The 15995-nt window shown below is 51.0% G+C and overlaps 1 protein-coding gene across 1 annotated transcript in view; it reads left to right on the forward strand.

Annotated features, from left to right (window-relative positions):
* Capzb (capping actin protein of muscle Z-line subunit beta) overlaps window positions 1-15995 on the forward strand; it is a 103555-nt gene that overhangs the window by 55187 nt on the left and 32373 nt on the right. The window contains exon 4 of the mRNA XM_036178625.1: window positions 13243-13364. Coding sequence (XP_036034518.1) covers window positions 13243-13364 — 122 coding nt within the window. The remainder of the gene's footprint in view (window positions 1-13242; window positions 13365-15995) is intronic.

The following is a 15995-nucleotide window of genomic DNA, read 5'->3' on the forward strand; positions in this document are numbered from 1 at the left end:
CTGTGCCTCTGAGTTTCCTCCATTATAAGATGGGGCCACTAAAACCTATCTCATGGGGTCAGTGGAAGATTCAGGAATATGCTTTCAAAGTGCCAGCAGGTGAGGCAGGGAGGTGCTTAATAAATGTTAGTTGACTAGGTGCCTGAACTGGCTTACTCTGGTGGTCAGATGGCTGAATACCCTAACTGTCATCATAGAACCCTCATCCTGTGACTGATGGAGGCAGATGCAGAGATCCACGGCCGGGCACCAGGCCAAGCTCCAGGAGTCCAATCAATGAGCAAGGGACATAGTGATCACGATGGGAAAACCTACAGAGACAACCAACCAAACTAGTGGAAACGCATCAACTGTGGGCCAGCAGCTGAGGAGCCCCCATAGTACTGGACTAGGCCCTCTGGATAAGTGAGACAGTTGTTTAGCTTGAACTGTTTAGGGAGCACCCAGGCAATGGGGTGGAGACCCCTCCCTGGTGCATGAGCTGGCTTTTTGGAGCCTAATGCCTATGGTGGGACACTCTGCACGGCCTTGGTGCAAGGAGGAGGGGCTTGGACCTGCCTCAACTGAATGTACCAGGCTCTGCTGACTCCCCAAGAGAAACCTTGCCTTTGGGGGGGGGTTGGGGGAGAAGTCTGGGGGGCAGGAGGAGGGAGGAGAGGGCAACCTGTGGTTGGTATGTAAAATGAATAAAAATCTCTTAGTAATAAAAAAAAGTGAAAAGAAAATAAATGTTAGTTGATGCTGCCTTCACCAACTTCCTAGAACCTGAATGCTGCCTGCCCACCTAGAGGCTGTGCTTATGGCCCATGCTGCCCAGTTGTTTTCACAGGTGTACCCGACCTCGGCTTCCACAGCAGGGCAGCTCTTGATGACAAGGACTCAGCTTATTTAAGCTGGAGCTGGAACTGGGGGGAGGTTAGGCCCCTCCACTGAGGCCCTTCAGTGGTCATGGGAACAATCTGCCCCCACTCTCCCTGACCTGGAAAAGCAGAGCTCCCAAGTAGGAAGAAACCCTCTGCTCCAAATTGAGTTGAGGATCTGTGGGAGCCAGCCTGGAGCCTGTGTCCACTGAGGGGGCCAGCCTGGAGCCTGTATCCACTGAGGGGGCCAGCCTGGAGCCTGTGTCCACTGAGGGGGCCAGCCTGGAGCCTGTGTCCACTATATTGAGAAGTCTAACTCCAGATTCCTAGCTTGCCCACTGCTCTTTGAGGCTGCAGAGTGGGCACCTTTGTTCTCCCGAGTGCCCTGAATGTAGAAATTGCTCCCAGGGTAGTGACGGGTAGGCTACACAAATTAAATTTTGGTTGGAGAGTCAGGTTGAACAAGGATGAGCCAGGTGATCTTGCCTTTTGGGTCGCTTCATGTCTCAGCCTTCACCCGCAGCCAGCAGCAGTGCCTGGGAGCCAGATCTTCCAGATCTGTTCTGCATTTCACCCTCCCAACACCTCGGATCTTCTGGATCTTCTACTAGAACATTCTAGTCCAGATGCACCTTCCCCAAGTGTGAGAGCCCCCAAGGCTAACCTCCCCTAAGGGTCTTTCACAGTCTCTCAATGACTGTCTGTAGCTTTCTCACCCACCTCTTTGTTCTGTATCTTCCCTTTGAGGCTGTTTGAGCCCCTCACCTGCTAATACCTCATGTCCCTCACACAGAAAGTCCTCATACGCATGTGCCAGTAGCCAAGGACTGCACCAAAGTTCCTAGCAGAGAGTTGTTTGCTTTTGTGCACATCTTAAAAACAAATGTCTCCAGTTGGTGCCCCTCCCTTGCCAGGCCACCTGGGTTATTGTACTTGCCAATCAGGCTCCTGCAGAATCCTTAGCTGGGTATCTCTAGGATGCTGGTCTGAGTTGGGGTGTCTAAAGTATGCACCTAGGTGAACTTAAAAGTGGAAGTCCCAGTGAAGCTCAGCTCTTGCCTCCTCCTGTGGCCTCAGTTCCCCCACAGGGGAGATGAGACCACCTGGTGAGTTAGATGTTATGGGCAGAAAGCTCTTGACATAGTACTTGGCTTGTAGCAGCTGTCTGTGTGGGTTCTGGGGACTGGTTTGGCATGTACTGAATGCCTTCTGGAATCTGCTTTTCACTGGAGAACTGGGCACATAGGCAGGGTTCTGGAGCCTCCCTACCTTGGGTTTAATGTGCATACCACAGGTTGTCTTCTGAAGCGGGGAGACTGCTGTGTAGTTGGTCCCAGACTCTCGGCCAACTGCTGAGCGTCATCTGAGTTGGGATCAGCCCCAGCCCGCATGATTCCAAAGAAAGCCTGCCCTCCTGCACTATCTGTGGCCACTGCTGCTCCCAGGAATACCTTTTTCCTTGTCACTGCAGGTCACCAGCAGATGGCTGACGCTGAATACAGATGCCTTCACAAGAGCTAATGTCAGTAGGCTGTGCTGCTCAGTGTTCACAGTGTAGGGTACACAGCCTATACCTCTGCAAGGGTGTCTGGGCTCCCTCATTAAAGAGGAAATGCTAATGGGGACGGAGCCGGCCTCCACATGACCCTGAAGCCAGGTGCCAACACCAAGCGGCCACACCAGCTGGGGCTAGGGGTGGGCTCCAGACACCCCAACGCTTTGCACTGCTTTTGGCCAAAGTGTTTTGGGAGGTCAGGGCCCTCATCTGGCCAGACACTTTGCTCAGTAATTGGGTGGTTTGCGGCTGCCCACTTGCTACATGTGTTTGTAGGCCTATTGAGCTGGCAATTAAGGCTCATTAGAGACCCTGTCAGTCATAATGTGCACAGAACCTGCCTGGGAGAGGCCTCCTGAAGGGCTGGGGCCATCCAGCCCTAGGCCTCTGTGAAATTGGTCTCTGCAAATGATTCTGGATGCTTAGTGTGCCGCAGAAGAGGTGTGAGCCGCTCTCGTCACACGCCAGACTGCCAGGTCCTGGTGGGCCTATTACCTTTTGTGTAATTGAAACCTTTAAGCTAAGAGCAAAATTGGAGTTACAGATGGTGGGAAAGTATCAGATGGAGGAGGCCCAGACTTGGGGACCGGACAGCAGGCCGCTCTTTCCAGATGCTGAGGCCAACAGAGGAGGCCAGGTTGTCCTTCATCTCCTTTACTTTCTGGATGTATCGAGATACTTAATCACTATTGACTAGAAGCTAAAATAGCATCCCAGTTGAGAACACAGTCCTCAGAAGATTGGCCCCAGGCTGGAAATGATTATCCTTCACTCAGGTCAGTCATATACACCCATCCCCACGTGAAGAGGCATGTGTGATAGGGAATGCTCTAGCAGTGAGCTCCTTCACCCACCTTCCTACAGCAGTCTCTCCGGCCTTCCCCCTGCAGACAGCTCAGGGTACTTGTTGGCAGTTGAATGCTGTAGCTTTCTTTATGTCCCTAGCTCCCACGGAGCCTCCCTCTGGCTCCTGAGAGCCCATAGGAGGTAGTGGTCTGTTTCCTGGGTGTGTAACCTAGTTCCTGGCCATGTGTCAACCATAGATGGACATTGCCTATAAACAGTAACCCCATCCCCACCCCCCAAATTCGTGATGAGAGCTGTACACACTTTGCAAGCTGTGTGGTCAGAGATGAACGGGGAAAGGAAATGCAGATGGCTCCTGGAACTGAGTGGTGTGACTCAGGACATCCGCCCCGGCAGGCAGTAAGTTGATCTAAGTTAGCTGGGTCTTGGTGCACCCGAAATGTCCAGGTGAGTTTATGTAAACTGTCTCAGCCTAGGACCAGTTTCCTCAGCTGCAGGGAAGGGTTTGGAGTGTCCCTTGTTCTCAGGGACTCTGCAAAGTTCCCATGGGGGAGGGGCTGCATGCATTGCAAGGTGCAGACCATCCTGAAGAGCAAGGAGGTGACAGTGTGCTTGATGGGCTTCTGGGCCACGAGAGTGGAGGAGAACCACAGCCTGGGGAGCAGTCAGCCGGTTGCCTCTCCCTTCCCATGCAGCTTGCTGAGAAGTGTGGCCCCTTCAGAAGTGGGGGAACTCTTCTCAGGTGTACCCTCTGCTGGCCTTCCTCTAGCAATAGTGGAGTGCAGGTCACCTCTGGTACTTCCCTAAGGCTACAGGGCATGTGACAGAACTTTGGCGAGCAGTCCAGGAGAGAGGCCAGTATGCTGGAGGCTCTCTGTGCATGGGGCAGACTGCTAGGGGCCATGGAGACTCGTTTCTCATGTTCAAAGGGCCTCCAGCAAGCTGGGCAGAGAGTGTGGGAGTGATGCATAGCTGTTAAGCCTGGGAATTGATCCTGGTTTGGGGTCTGGGTTTGGACTTCACAGGTCCCTTGCGGGTGGCAGGTGTAGGCACATGCTCGTCCTTCAGACTGATGTGCAGTTAGTCACAGCATGCAAGCATGCCGTGAGACTCCACTGCTCTGGGGCCTGCTGGCCTGGGGAAGCCACGCCGGGTCAGGGGCAGTGACCTTGCACTTCAGTGGAGAGCAAGTATTCTTGATGTGCCAGTGTCACAGGGCCTGGCGTTCCTGGTGGGCGAGTACTTCCTCAGCATCTCTGTAGGGAGCAGTCACTGCCCTAGAGGGCACTCAGTCCCCACTTGACACGTTCTGAACTCCCAGATTTTGATTCAGAAGAAGAGTAGGAGTCCAGGCCATCCGTTGTCCCTGATCCTATTAACCCTCCATAAGGCAGCGCTGCACTGTTGGGAGGCAGAACATCCCAGGGAGTCAAGTCAAGTGGCTGGTTTAAAGCGAGCATTGAATTGTGTGACAGCCCAAAGAGAAAGTATCAGAGGAGTGTCAGCCATTCTGAGAAGGCCACTGCCTCTTTCCTTGCTGGTGGCCATATGGCCAGATGTCTCCTTTGTGTGGAGCACAGTGGTAATGCCATTTTTCTGTGCCATTTCATGTCACCTGCCTATGCATAGGGACTTGTGCCTGTCAAGAATCCTACATCCTAGTTTTCCTAATTCTCTTTCTCTTTAAAATACCAGGAGGGTGTCCTCTCTCAGACTTAGGGATACCCACCAGTGGAGAGTGCAGCCTGGCTCCCCCTTGGCCAGGTGGTCCTCTGTTGACTTTAAGGAATCATCTGAGGCTGCTGAAGGTGGCAGGGGTGCTGTGTCCTTCTTGGGAACATTTCTAATAGAACTTGAACTTGGTAGCTGTCATTGGGCCCCATGTTCTTTCCATTCTAGCCTTGCCCAGAGCCCCACAGCTTCGGGAATCTTCCCTAATTAAAGGGGCGCCCAGCTGTGTGCAGGGCTCTTTGGTCACCACTGCCTTTTGTATTTGTGTCTTAGATTCCAGTGGTCCAAAGTGTTTGCTGCTCAGCAAGTCTCCAAAGTCCTCACTTTTGTTTGGTGCAACTTTCCCCTTGGCCTCCCATTGGTTTTGATTCTGCTGTGCATAAGAAATTTAAGTTTCTGGAATTATAGATAGGCTCTGGTTTGTTGTGTTGTTGTTTATTTGGGTTTTTTGTTTTTGTTTGTTTTGTTTTGTTTTGTTTGTTTTGTTTTTTTTGCCAGAGCTGAGGACTGAACCCAGGACCTTGCGCTTGCGCTTGCTAGGCAAGCGCTCTACCACTGAGCTGAATCCCCAACCCCAACCTTTCTTTTTTTGGGGGGGCGGGGCGTGTTTTGAGACAGGGTTTCTCTGTAACTTTGCGCCTTTTTCCTGGAACTCACTTGGTAGGTAGCCCAGGCTGGCCTCAAACTCACAGAGATCCGCCTGGCTCTGCTGCCTAGGTGCTGGGATTAAAGGCGTGCGCTTCCACCGCTCGGCTTGTTTGTTTTCATTAAAGCTTGCCATGACATTGGAAGGGGTTTTTGAGAACCTTTGCTGTTCTTGTTGATGCTTGAAGAACCCTTAGAGAGGGGACCGAGGGCCAGACTGTTGGTTTGTCTCCACACTCCGGGAAAGTGAGGAGAGAGCTTAGCCGTCCTGGGATTTCACTGCCTGGGCAGAGGTGGCTTAGGCAGCCACACAAGTCAGAGGCGGCTCTTGGAGAGAGCTGAGGAGGAGGAGGAAGGGGCTGTGATGGCTGAAAGGGGCAGCTCCTCTGCACACAGGCCCTGGCTTTGACCCGCTCTCCTAAGCTTTTCTTGTTTGGGGTCTGCCTGGCCCCTTCAGTGTAGTGTCTATAAAATGCTGTTGCTGTTGGAAACCAGAGAACCAACTAGCTGGAGAACTTCTAGCCAGGATGAATGTTCCCTTCACTTAGATTCTGTGTTTTGGCTGATAAGGAAAAACAAAAACATAAAAATGAGGTGGAGAGAACTGCCCTCCCCCCACCACCACCACCAAAGGACCAGAGGCAGGAGACAATATTTCTTCTCCAGCACTGGCAGGCCCCGTCCTGGGCAGGGAGTGCCTAGGTTGTCCATAAACAGGTTTGGTTTGGGAGACAGGTAAAAATATTTGGTGAGAGTATAGCATACTCAGTCTCCTTCCCCTGAATGTTTGAACTAGGCCAGGAATGTGGGCTGGGCAGCTGGAGGAGGCAGTTGTGGGAGGAATTTAGAGTTGGGATGCTTGAAGAAGCCAGGGTGTTTGCCATCTTCACATTGCCCCTTTAAAGTCTATGTGGGGCTGAAGAGATGGCTCAGTGATTAAGAGCACTAAGTGCTCTTTCAGAGGATCCAGGTTCAATTCCCAGGACTCACATGGCTGCTCACAACTGTCTGTAACTCCAGTCATGGGGTCTGATGCCCCCCTCTGGCCTCTGCAGGCACTGTATATACATGATATAGACACATGGGCAGACAAAACACCCATAGTCATAGTGGTACATGCTTTTAATCCCAGCACTTGGGAGGCAGAGGCAGAGGGGTGCAGCTCAGTTGGTAAAGTGTTGCCTGGTACACACTGAGTCCTGGCTTCAACTTCCAGCACTTCATGAATTGGTCGTTGTTCTGCATGCTTGTAATCCCAGAATTCAAGACAAAGAAGCAAGATGCTCAGAAGTTAAAGCCATCCTTGGCCACATAGGAAATTCAAGGCCAGCCTGGGCTACACGAGACCCTGTCTGTTTTGTAGTGATTAGGTGCTAGGTACTCAGAGCCAGGAACTAATATTGAGGAAGGCATGTGACGTGGGCAATAGGCAGTAAGAAAACTTGGACCGGCCCCTCCCACCTTCCAAGAGCAGGCTTGGGGAAGATGAGTGTCAGGGATCAGTTGGGCAAGGACTTGAACATGGACCTGGGAGAAGCTGGTGAGACTGTGATGGTCCTTTCTGCCCCACAAGGTACATAGTCTGTACTTGGTGGAGGGCAGTTTGTAACTCACAGATTTTGCTTTATAGAGTATTGTGGGCTTTTGATGAACTCTGAGACCCCTGTCCTGGGTGACAACAGAGTGGATAAATCAGTTAAGCACCAGGTGTGAAATGGTCAAGGTCTGAAACTGACCTGGAGCTTCCCACTGGCGTGTGCTGGTGGAACCCTCCTTCAGACACTGCCCTAGAACTGAGTGTGGACAACACTCTTCTCCCGTGCCTGACACACTAAGCTGCACCCTGAGTGTGTCTTCTCTGCCGTAAGTCCATCTTGATTACCCACTTACATTCTAAAGAGCTGGACCTCTATGGCTTGTCCAGAGTTCCAATGCTGTGTCAGTGCTGGGCATCTCATGCTGTGGGTCCCCAGTCACCAGAGCACTAGCCCACCACTGACAGCCATCCAGGAGCAAGACTGCCTTGCCAGCTGTTTCAAAGCCAGGTCTGTGGCTCACTCGAATTTGGTATGTCAAAAGTTGGGAAGGGATTTCTCACATTCGACATGTACATGTAACAGTGGTAATAGTGCTACACCCTACAGGTCACCATATTCAAATGAGGTTTAGGGATGACTTTCTGCGCAGGAGTCTGGTGTCCAGTGAAGAGGAGCAGAGTAGGGGCTTGGAGGAGCTGGGGGCCACACCCTCCTGGGGGCCACACTGAGAGAGCAGGCCTCCCGTAGCAGTGGGTGCAAACCCTACCACACAGTCCTCTCTTCGCCCCGTCTGACCAGCTTGACTGGGTTGGGACAACTTGCCTTCCTGGCGGCTGTGTCCTGTGTATGCCTCACAGGGATGGTTCTAGCCACATGCATGCCTCCATTCTCACACTTGCCCTGGTGGACTCTTGCTGCAGAGCTGTGTGCTGGTGTACCTCCTCTTTGCACCACACCTGACATTCGCATGTCCCCCCACTCCACCCCAGCCTCACCCAGTGTCCTCAGGTTCTTTTTCTGCCCTGGCAATCCCAAGTGTCCCGTTGGCATGCACTTTCCCACCTGCAGTCTGTTTCTGTGGCTGGCCCATGCTGCCCGCGTCTGCATTATCACTGGAGATGCCTTTCGTAGCTCGTCCTGTGCCTGCAGCAGGCACTCTAATATTGAGTGCATGGGCAGAATTGCTCTGTGGAGTGTTCCTGTCCTCCCAGTTGCTGGGTTAGGAGGCTGGTGATGGCAGACCAGTTTGAACCTGTTTGGTTTCCCACTGTGGGTTGTCTTTCTGACCCACGCCACTAGGAACACACTCCTGGCTTTCGTTGCTTTATTTTATTTTATTTTTTTCATCCTTGGTGCAGTGGGGAGGAGCTTGGACCTGCCTAGGCTCAGTGTGCCAGGCTCTGCTTTATTTTTTTTAAGCATAACTTTGAGGTCTTGGGGAAAACAGGACCCGGCTGTAAGCAGAGCCCTCTGCTGGCTGTTGGGGTTTCCGGCACCCACCCCTCCTCTGGAGTGGGGCCAGCCAGAACTCTCTCTCAGCCATGATTTCACCATCACTCATCTGCATGTGCACCCGAGTGGACAGGGTCTGCTTTCGATCCTTATCTCTCCGGTGGCGGGCTTTCAGCCAGCAGGCAGATCAAAAGATGGAATGTGTTCACTTGGCCATTTTTTAAAAAATCAGGGTCCAAGGGTTCACTTCTGAAAGACGAGGGCGCCGGGGATTAGCTTATCCAGAGAGTTGAACCACTCTGGCCTTTGTGCTTTTGTTTTTTTTTTTAAAGGGTTCATCTCAAGTTTCTTTTTCTGGTTAAACAATTTTTTTCAACATTAATAACTAATGGAGAAGAGGAAGAGGCAAAGTAGAGCCATATGACAGCACACACAGGCTTGCTTGTGGCCGGAAGCTTCTGATTGTGTCGCCTTTCATGCGATCAGCTGTTGGTGTCGATAGTAGGAAAACATGCCACTTGGGCAGGCACAGTGCTGCGATGCAGTTCTTAACCCAGCTGAACTGTGTCCCTTGTGCCCTTCCGTAGGCTGCTGGCTTGTGTGACTCTGGGCAGCTTGTGTCTCAGGCCCCCGTGTGCCCCTTCTTTAAAACAAATAGTCTCTATGAAGACCTCTCGTGGGAATTGGAGGGGATAATGCCAACAGACTTGACCCCACAGTAGCAGACACTCATCTCTTTTATGATTTATCACCATTATCTGGCATAGGGTTTTGTTATGTTGCCTACGCTGGTCTCGAACTCATAAAGTCAAGTGATCCTTCTGTCTCGGCCTCTGAGTAGTTGGGACTACAGGCTCGTGCCACTGTCCTGTCCCTTGTCAAAGTTTTCTTTGCTGTGCACGTACTAAACCCAAAGCCAGGTACCCGGTGGTTCCTGCCCCTTAGCTAGTGGCCACACTCTCGCGTGCAGTAAAGAAAGCTGTGCTCTGAGCTTCCCTCTAGAAAGAGGGCAGGCCCTGTCCTGGCAGCTCCGTGTTACTATTCCAAGTCACTGGAAACTGAGTTGAACTCCCAGCAGCCTGGGTTGACCAACACTGAGCTAGGTAAATGTTCCGTACAAAGGCCGGTGATGGCAGGTAGGTCAGATGTGCAGTTTGGAGAGCAGCTGAAAGCCATTTGTGCTAGCTCTGCTCCTCACCTTAAAGTGGACTCCTAGCTAATTTGACCTGGTTGGGCATTTATATTGCTCCGTAAACGTAGGTTCGCGACACCCTAAAGTGTGGCACAACCAGTGGGATGAGGGAGCTGAGGGGAGAAGCTTTGACTAGTTGCCTGGGTTTCAGAGATGAGAAGCCATCGTACTCCAGCGTGACCTCAGGCACAAGACCTCACATCCGCTCCTGTGGGACCTGAGCATAGATTGAGAACCCTCTGCAGCCAATGGGACGTGGTGCTTGACTAGGGGTGCCCTCATGGCCTCTGTGGGTAGCATTGACCCAGGAGCATTGACAAGGAGCAGGGGAGACTCGTCTACTGGTGGTGTTGGGACAACCAGCTCAGCAGCATTCAGTGTCCTACAGGCATCAGTTACTCCAAGAATCCCTATGAAGAAGTTGGAGTACAGGCTGAGTCTGCCTACATAAAAGGGGAATGTGATAGATTGTTAGTTTGAACAAGTAAAAATAACTGTCCCGTTTAACATTTGAGACAGGGTCAGACTAAAACGGTCTTCGTTGTAAATCTCAAATTCACATTTTACTGGTCATCTTTTATGTTTATGCACCAACCCTCAATGGGGAGGGTTAACACTTGCATGTTGGGGGAATAGCTAGTGGGTCCGTCTTGGAAAGGTGGAAGGATGGCAGGATGAGGGGCAGGACTGGCGGGTGGTACCCCAGCGCCCCCTGGGGCAGTTGCCCCCTGCCGTGCTGTATGGCCTGTTCTTGTTCCCAATGATAGCCATAGTGTTGTTGCTCCGAGATAGATTGTCTTTGATCAGAAGAAGAGGGACCAATGCAAATAGGACTTGAAAATATGGCGCAACTTGAAAACTTATCCTAAGGGACGAGAGTGGGTAGAGAGCCAACTGTGACCCATCCCAGGTGCTCGTGCGCTGTCTGTGTCCTGTGTCTGTGTCCTGTGTCCTGCATGACCTCCATGGCTTTCCACTGTGTGCTGCCATGGCAGGGGCTCAGTTGAAGTGTAAGTGCTTCTGTGGCTGGTTGGGACTTGCAAAAGTCAAGGTCAGCTCTTCAGGGGTGGCTAGTCTCTGGCATGGACTGCCTGTTCTTTCTGACAGATTTTTAAATTTTTATTTTTATTTGCTTATTTTTTATTTTTTAGCAGAGCAATGGCCCATGATCTTCTGGTTGTCTTTCTAACATTGCTGTGACTCTTCAGGCTGGGTTTGGGAGTTTGGTCTGGTGGTGGGGTTCTTTGTTTGTTATTTGAAACACTGAGGATTGAACTTAGGACTTTGTGCATAGTAGGCAAGCACTCTACCACTGAACTGTATTCCCAGACATCTATTTTTTTTTTCTTGAGACAAGGTCTTAAGTTATTCCAGTTGGCTTGAAACTTACTCTACAACCTAGGCTGTCTTTGAACTTAGAATCCTCCTGCCTCAGACTCTCAAATATCTAGGATTATAGGAGTATACCACCAGGCCTGGCCATGCTGACATTGAACTCACAGGCTCAAATCCCTTTTCTCCCTCAGTAGTTAGGACTACAGATGCACACAGCTGTGCTCAGCTGGAAACGGAGCCTCTTTCCTGACGCCTCCCATCATCTTGCCAGACTGGCTAGTAAAGGAAAGCCATCCCTCGGCACTGTCCGAAGCAGCGTGGTGCCTTGAGGTGCAAAGAGGCTGGCAGTGCTAGCCAGTATTAGCAGACAGTATTATTAGCAATATTAGTGGGACATCGGGTCCAAACGAAGAGAAGTCGGAGGTGCCAGGGCTGCCTTGACATACATGTTTTTCCTGTGCCAGGAGTCCCCAGCAGCAGCCCAGTGGCATGGTTGGGTCCTTGGTGACAAGCTATAACATGAAAGGTGGCATGCTGGTACCAGGGTCATTTCATTGGGCCCATAAAAGGCAGTCGGTACCTCAGACTCAGCTGCCTCATGGAAGCTTGTGGCACACTCCCTTCCACAGCCAGGATGTCCCAGGTGGAAGACTAGCTATACAGAGCAGCAGTGGGGGCTGGGAGCAGCTGTGCACCTTTGTGTTTATTGTCCAGAGAGACAGAGTGGAGGATCTCGGGAGCCACCTAACCCTGTATTGGGCTTCTATATTCACTGCTGGCTGTTGGTGTGAACGCTGGGCAGCTTAAGGACTCTGGGCCTCAAATCTGTAATCTCTAACACAAAGTAATGGCTACCTACTTCATGTCCTGGTGTGAGCATTCAGGTAAACAGCATGCTTTGCCATACCTGGCCCAACATCATACACAATACATACCAGGCACCTAGCGGTGATAGAGTGATGTTACGAAAGCTAACTTGGAAAGTAGCCCCACATGGTGGTTGGTTGGGTACATGGGAGCACGTGGACCACATTTATGAAAACAAGCATGCCATACTTTGACTGGAGGCATGTGTTTCTTCTTGGGAGCTGATATATATGCAAAAGAGGGACAATCCCATGAAGCAAGAGATGCTCCAGTGTCAAGTGGTGCTTTCCAAGTAAGCCGAGATGGACCCTAAAGGCAGCAGCATGCAGCATCGGAGTCTGAGTGTCCTAATGTTGCTGGCCTTTGGGATGCAAACTGCTGATAGCCCCCTCTGCTGGCAGTCCCCTTTCCAAGTTATTGGTGTGTTAGTAGCACCTTGCCTGGTAAATGATGAGGTGGGGTCCCCACAAAACCCAGACCCTGAAATGAGAAAGCCAGGACATGGAAACTGGAAGTGACTTAATAGAAAGGCATCCGCTTCTGCAAGGGCTGCCGTTCCTTCCTGGAGTATTTTGGTGGAAACTGATGTTTGTGTTGGGAGGAGGCAGCCCCAGCCTGCTCCCTCAAAGGCGATGGTGGGCATTGGCCGGACCCTATGGTTTGTTCCAGCCACCTGGGCCACAAAGCTGTCTTCCCATCAGCCTCAGCTGTGCACTCAGGTGAAGCTGCAGAGGTGAGCTGGCTGCTCTCTGCTGTGGAAAGGGTATGGACATCCACCTCTGTAGCAGATACAGCTGGCTATGAGCAACCTGGTAATGCTTGGCCAGGGGCCTGGAAAGTGCTGGAAACTCCACCCAGCATGGGGGAGCCTGTGGGAGTTCTCTGGAGCCTGGTTATTCTTTGAGTTCTTTACATTCCTGTGTATTTGAAGTGTTTGCCTTCTTCTCAAGGCCTGAGCTGGTATTTTGTGCACCAGAGACCAATACCCAGCACACACGTCCTCATACTCACAGACTACCCTGGTGGTCAGGTAATTAAAGCCACACCTGGGTTTGGAAAGAAAACTCCACGACAACTCACGACCAGGTTTCTTTGTAGAGAGATACAGTTGGTGTTGGGAACATGTGGAGAGGAACAGACAGACTCAGAATTTTGGCAAGGCACTACTAGCCAGATGTGAAAACCTGACCTCCAGGTGGCGGAACCCAGATTGGAAGTGCTACTTTAACCACATTTCTCCCTGTCCCCTCATTTTGTCAGGTCCCCAGTCTGTGTGAAGATCTCCTGTCTTCTGTTGACCAGCCACTGAAAATTGCCAGAGACAAGGTTGTGGGCAAGGATTACCTTCTGTGTGACTACAACAGAGATGGAGACTCCTACAGGTGAGCTCACACAGCAGCGCTTGCCTCTGCCGCCCCGGGGCTCCCCACGCCTTCTGTCCTCCTCCTCCTCCTCCTCCTCCTAATCCTCCCAGCCCTCCATCCAGTCCACTAACAGGCATGTGTGGGTGCTCCCCTAAGCATTGGACAAGAGGGCCTCAGTGTCTTGCCATCTAATGGAAGAGCCACACTATTTCAAAGCCAGCTGCCCTATGGGGTGGTATGTCCTTCCTTCCTCGCTCCCTTCCTTTGCCATCCACCACATGGACTGCTGTAAGAGGCCACGTTGATATTGGTCCCTGCTCAGGAAAACACATCCAGTAGCTGATGAACTATTTTGTGATCCATATAGCCAGTTCAGAGCTGGCTGGTACCTTGGGGGAGCCCAGAAGAAAGACTTTGTGAAGCAGATGATACTGGGTTAGATGTTTTCAGTAGGTTAACTAACTAACTAACTAACTAACCAGCCAATTATTTTGAGATGGTCTCACTATGTATCCCTTGTAGGCCTAGATCTCACTATGTAGACCAGGCTGTCTCAAACTCACAGAGATCCTCATGCCTCAGTCTCCCAAGTGCTGGTATTAAAGTCGTGCACCACCATGCATGGCACACTTGGGATAATTTCCCTTAAAAATTCCAAGTGTGAGAATCCCCAAAACATTCTAGGATTTCCCTGGGGCTGCACACACTGAGTTTGGGATTAATAGAGACCACACTATGCACTCTTCGGAGAGAACTGGTGTTGGAGAAACAGGGAGAGTGACTGGGAGCAGCAGTGTGGGTTCCAAACCAGCACTGGGACTTTAGCCAATCCCTTGTCATCTCTGCTCTACTGAACAGAAACAGTAGTGGTCATTCATCCAGCAAGCATACAGAAGCATCATTCTCTAAGTGTCACCTGTGTTTCAGATCCTGTTCATGGCTCTTTTCCTGGAGTCTGTCCTGTGAGGTCCAGACAGATCATAACGTAAACACATGCATAAATGATAAAGATTGCAAACATATTGCTAAAGAGAACAGGCAAAGTAGGTAACCAGGGGTATGTAGGCGGAATTTTCTGTCCTGCCAGCCAGCTTCCAAATAACCACATAGAGACTATTAATTATAAATGCTCGGTTGATTACTTAGGCTTGTTACTAACTAGCTCTGACAACTTAAGTTAACCCATATTTCTTATCTATGTTCCACCATGTGGCTCAGCACCTTTCTTCAACATGGTATATTCATCTTGTTTCTCCCTGAGTCTCCTGGCTGGCGGCTCTGCCCTTCTCCATCCCAGCACGCTTTCCTTGTCTGCAAGTCCCGCCTGTTGGTTTTAATAAGCAGGGCTGTTACCATGTAAGAAAGGATAGCTGGAGGAGTGGCCGGAAAACTAACACCACCTAACCTCTTCCTGCCTAGCTATTGGCCATTTAACTCTTTATTAAACCAATGAGAGTAGCACATCTTTACAGTGTACAAAAAGATTCCACAACAGGGACATCTTGGTCACAGTCATGCTCTAGAATGCTAGAGTTGAATCTGAATAGGTGGGGAGTGTTGCAGGAATTTTGTGTTGTGGTCTGACATTTGGTGAAGTCAGACATTGGTTCGAGAGGTGGGGTTTGCATTCAACTGGTAGGAATGGATCAGAGAGGTCCTCAGAACTCAAGAAACATTGGCCTCCGGCAAAGAGGACCAAAAAATGATGCAGGCCCTTTTGGATCCAGAAGCAGATGGAGACTGCCTCAGGTTCTTATCATTGTATTTTGTCCCTGAGTTTTATTTTATAATAGACAGTAAAAGAAATCACAATAGAGGAGCTCCCTGGGCTCTAAGGCCTGGGTAGAGGCAAGCTCACTAACATCTAGAAGGGTGTTGGGGGCAGGAGCAGGGCCTGTAGAATAGGGCCCTTGAAGGCCAGGCTGACCTTCTCACATACGGCAACTCTGGGATGGTGCAGAGCTTGTCCTTTGTTTGAAATTGAGAGATCAGAGAACTGGTTTTGCTGAAGTCCCTTTCCTTCTTCCAGTGGAGGTTAGAGGAAAGCAGGCTGGAAGCTGGGCTGAAGTGAATGGAGAGTGGTCTGTGTACAGACAGGTGGCAGCTGGAAGATGTGGTCACTGTTGATGGAAGGAAGAATCCCGGAGATGGGTGGGTGTGGACGTGCTGTGTAGGTATGAGCTGGAAGGGGAGTTCAGAGAGCTGGTACTCCAGCAAATGTACAGGGGCAACTCTTGAGGAGAGTGCCTTGAAAGTGACACCCATGTCATAGGCCAGGGATTCTCATGAGGCACGGGCTTAGTTAGGGCTTCCTGGGAGAGGTGTCATGGAGCCGATCTCTGTCAGCACTGTTTTGAACGCTCAGGGGAAGGAAGGGATGAAGTCTGGGCTTGTGTGCCCCTCCTCCAAGTCCTTCCAGGGTGCCCAGCAGAACCCACTCCAGCTTCAGAGGCTTGGGGATGAGAGCCTCCAGGGGAGCAGAGGAGGTAAGGAGAGAGCTTGACTTCCCTCTCCCCTTCTGGATCTGAAACTTCAAGGTCCTCTGATTTTCTCCACACATTTCCATCCTGTGTTTGATCGTTTGCTTAAATAAGATCCTTATGACGAGGCCGCTGCCAGCAGCACTGCTTGGAACCTGTTAGCTGAAAC

Source organism: Onychomys torridus, chromosome 2, assembly GCF_903995425.1.
Source record: "Onychomys torridus chromosome 2, mOncTor1.1, whole genome shotgun sequence".
NCBI classification, from domain to species: Eukaryota; Metazoa; Chordata; class Mammalia; order Rodentia; family Cricetidae; genus Onychomys; species Onychomys torridus.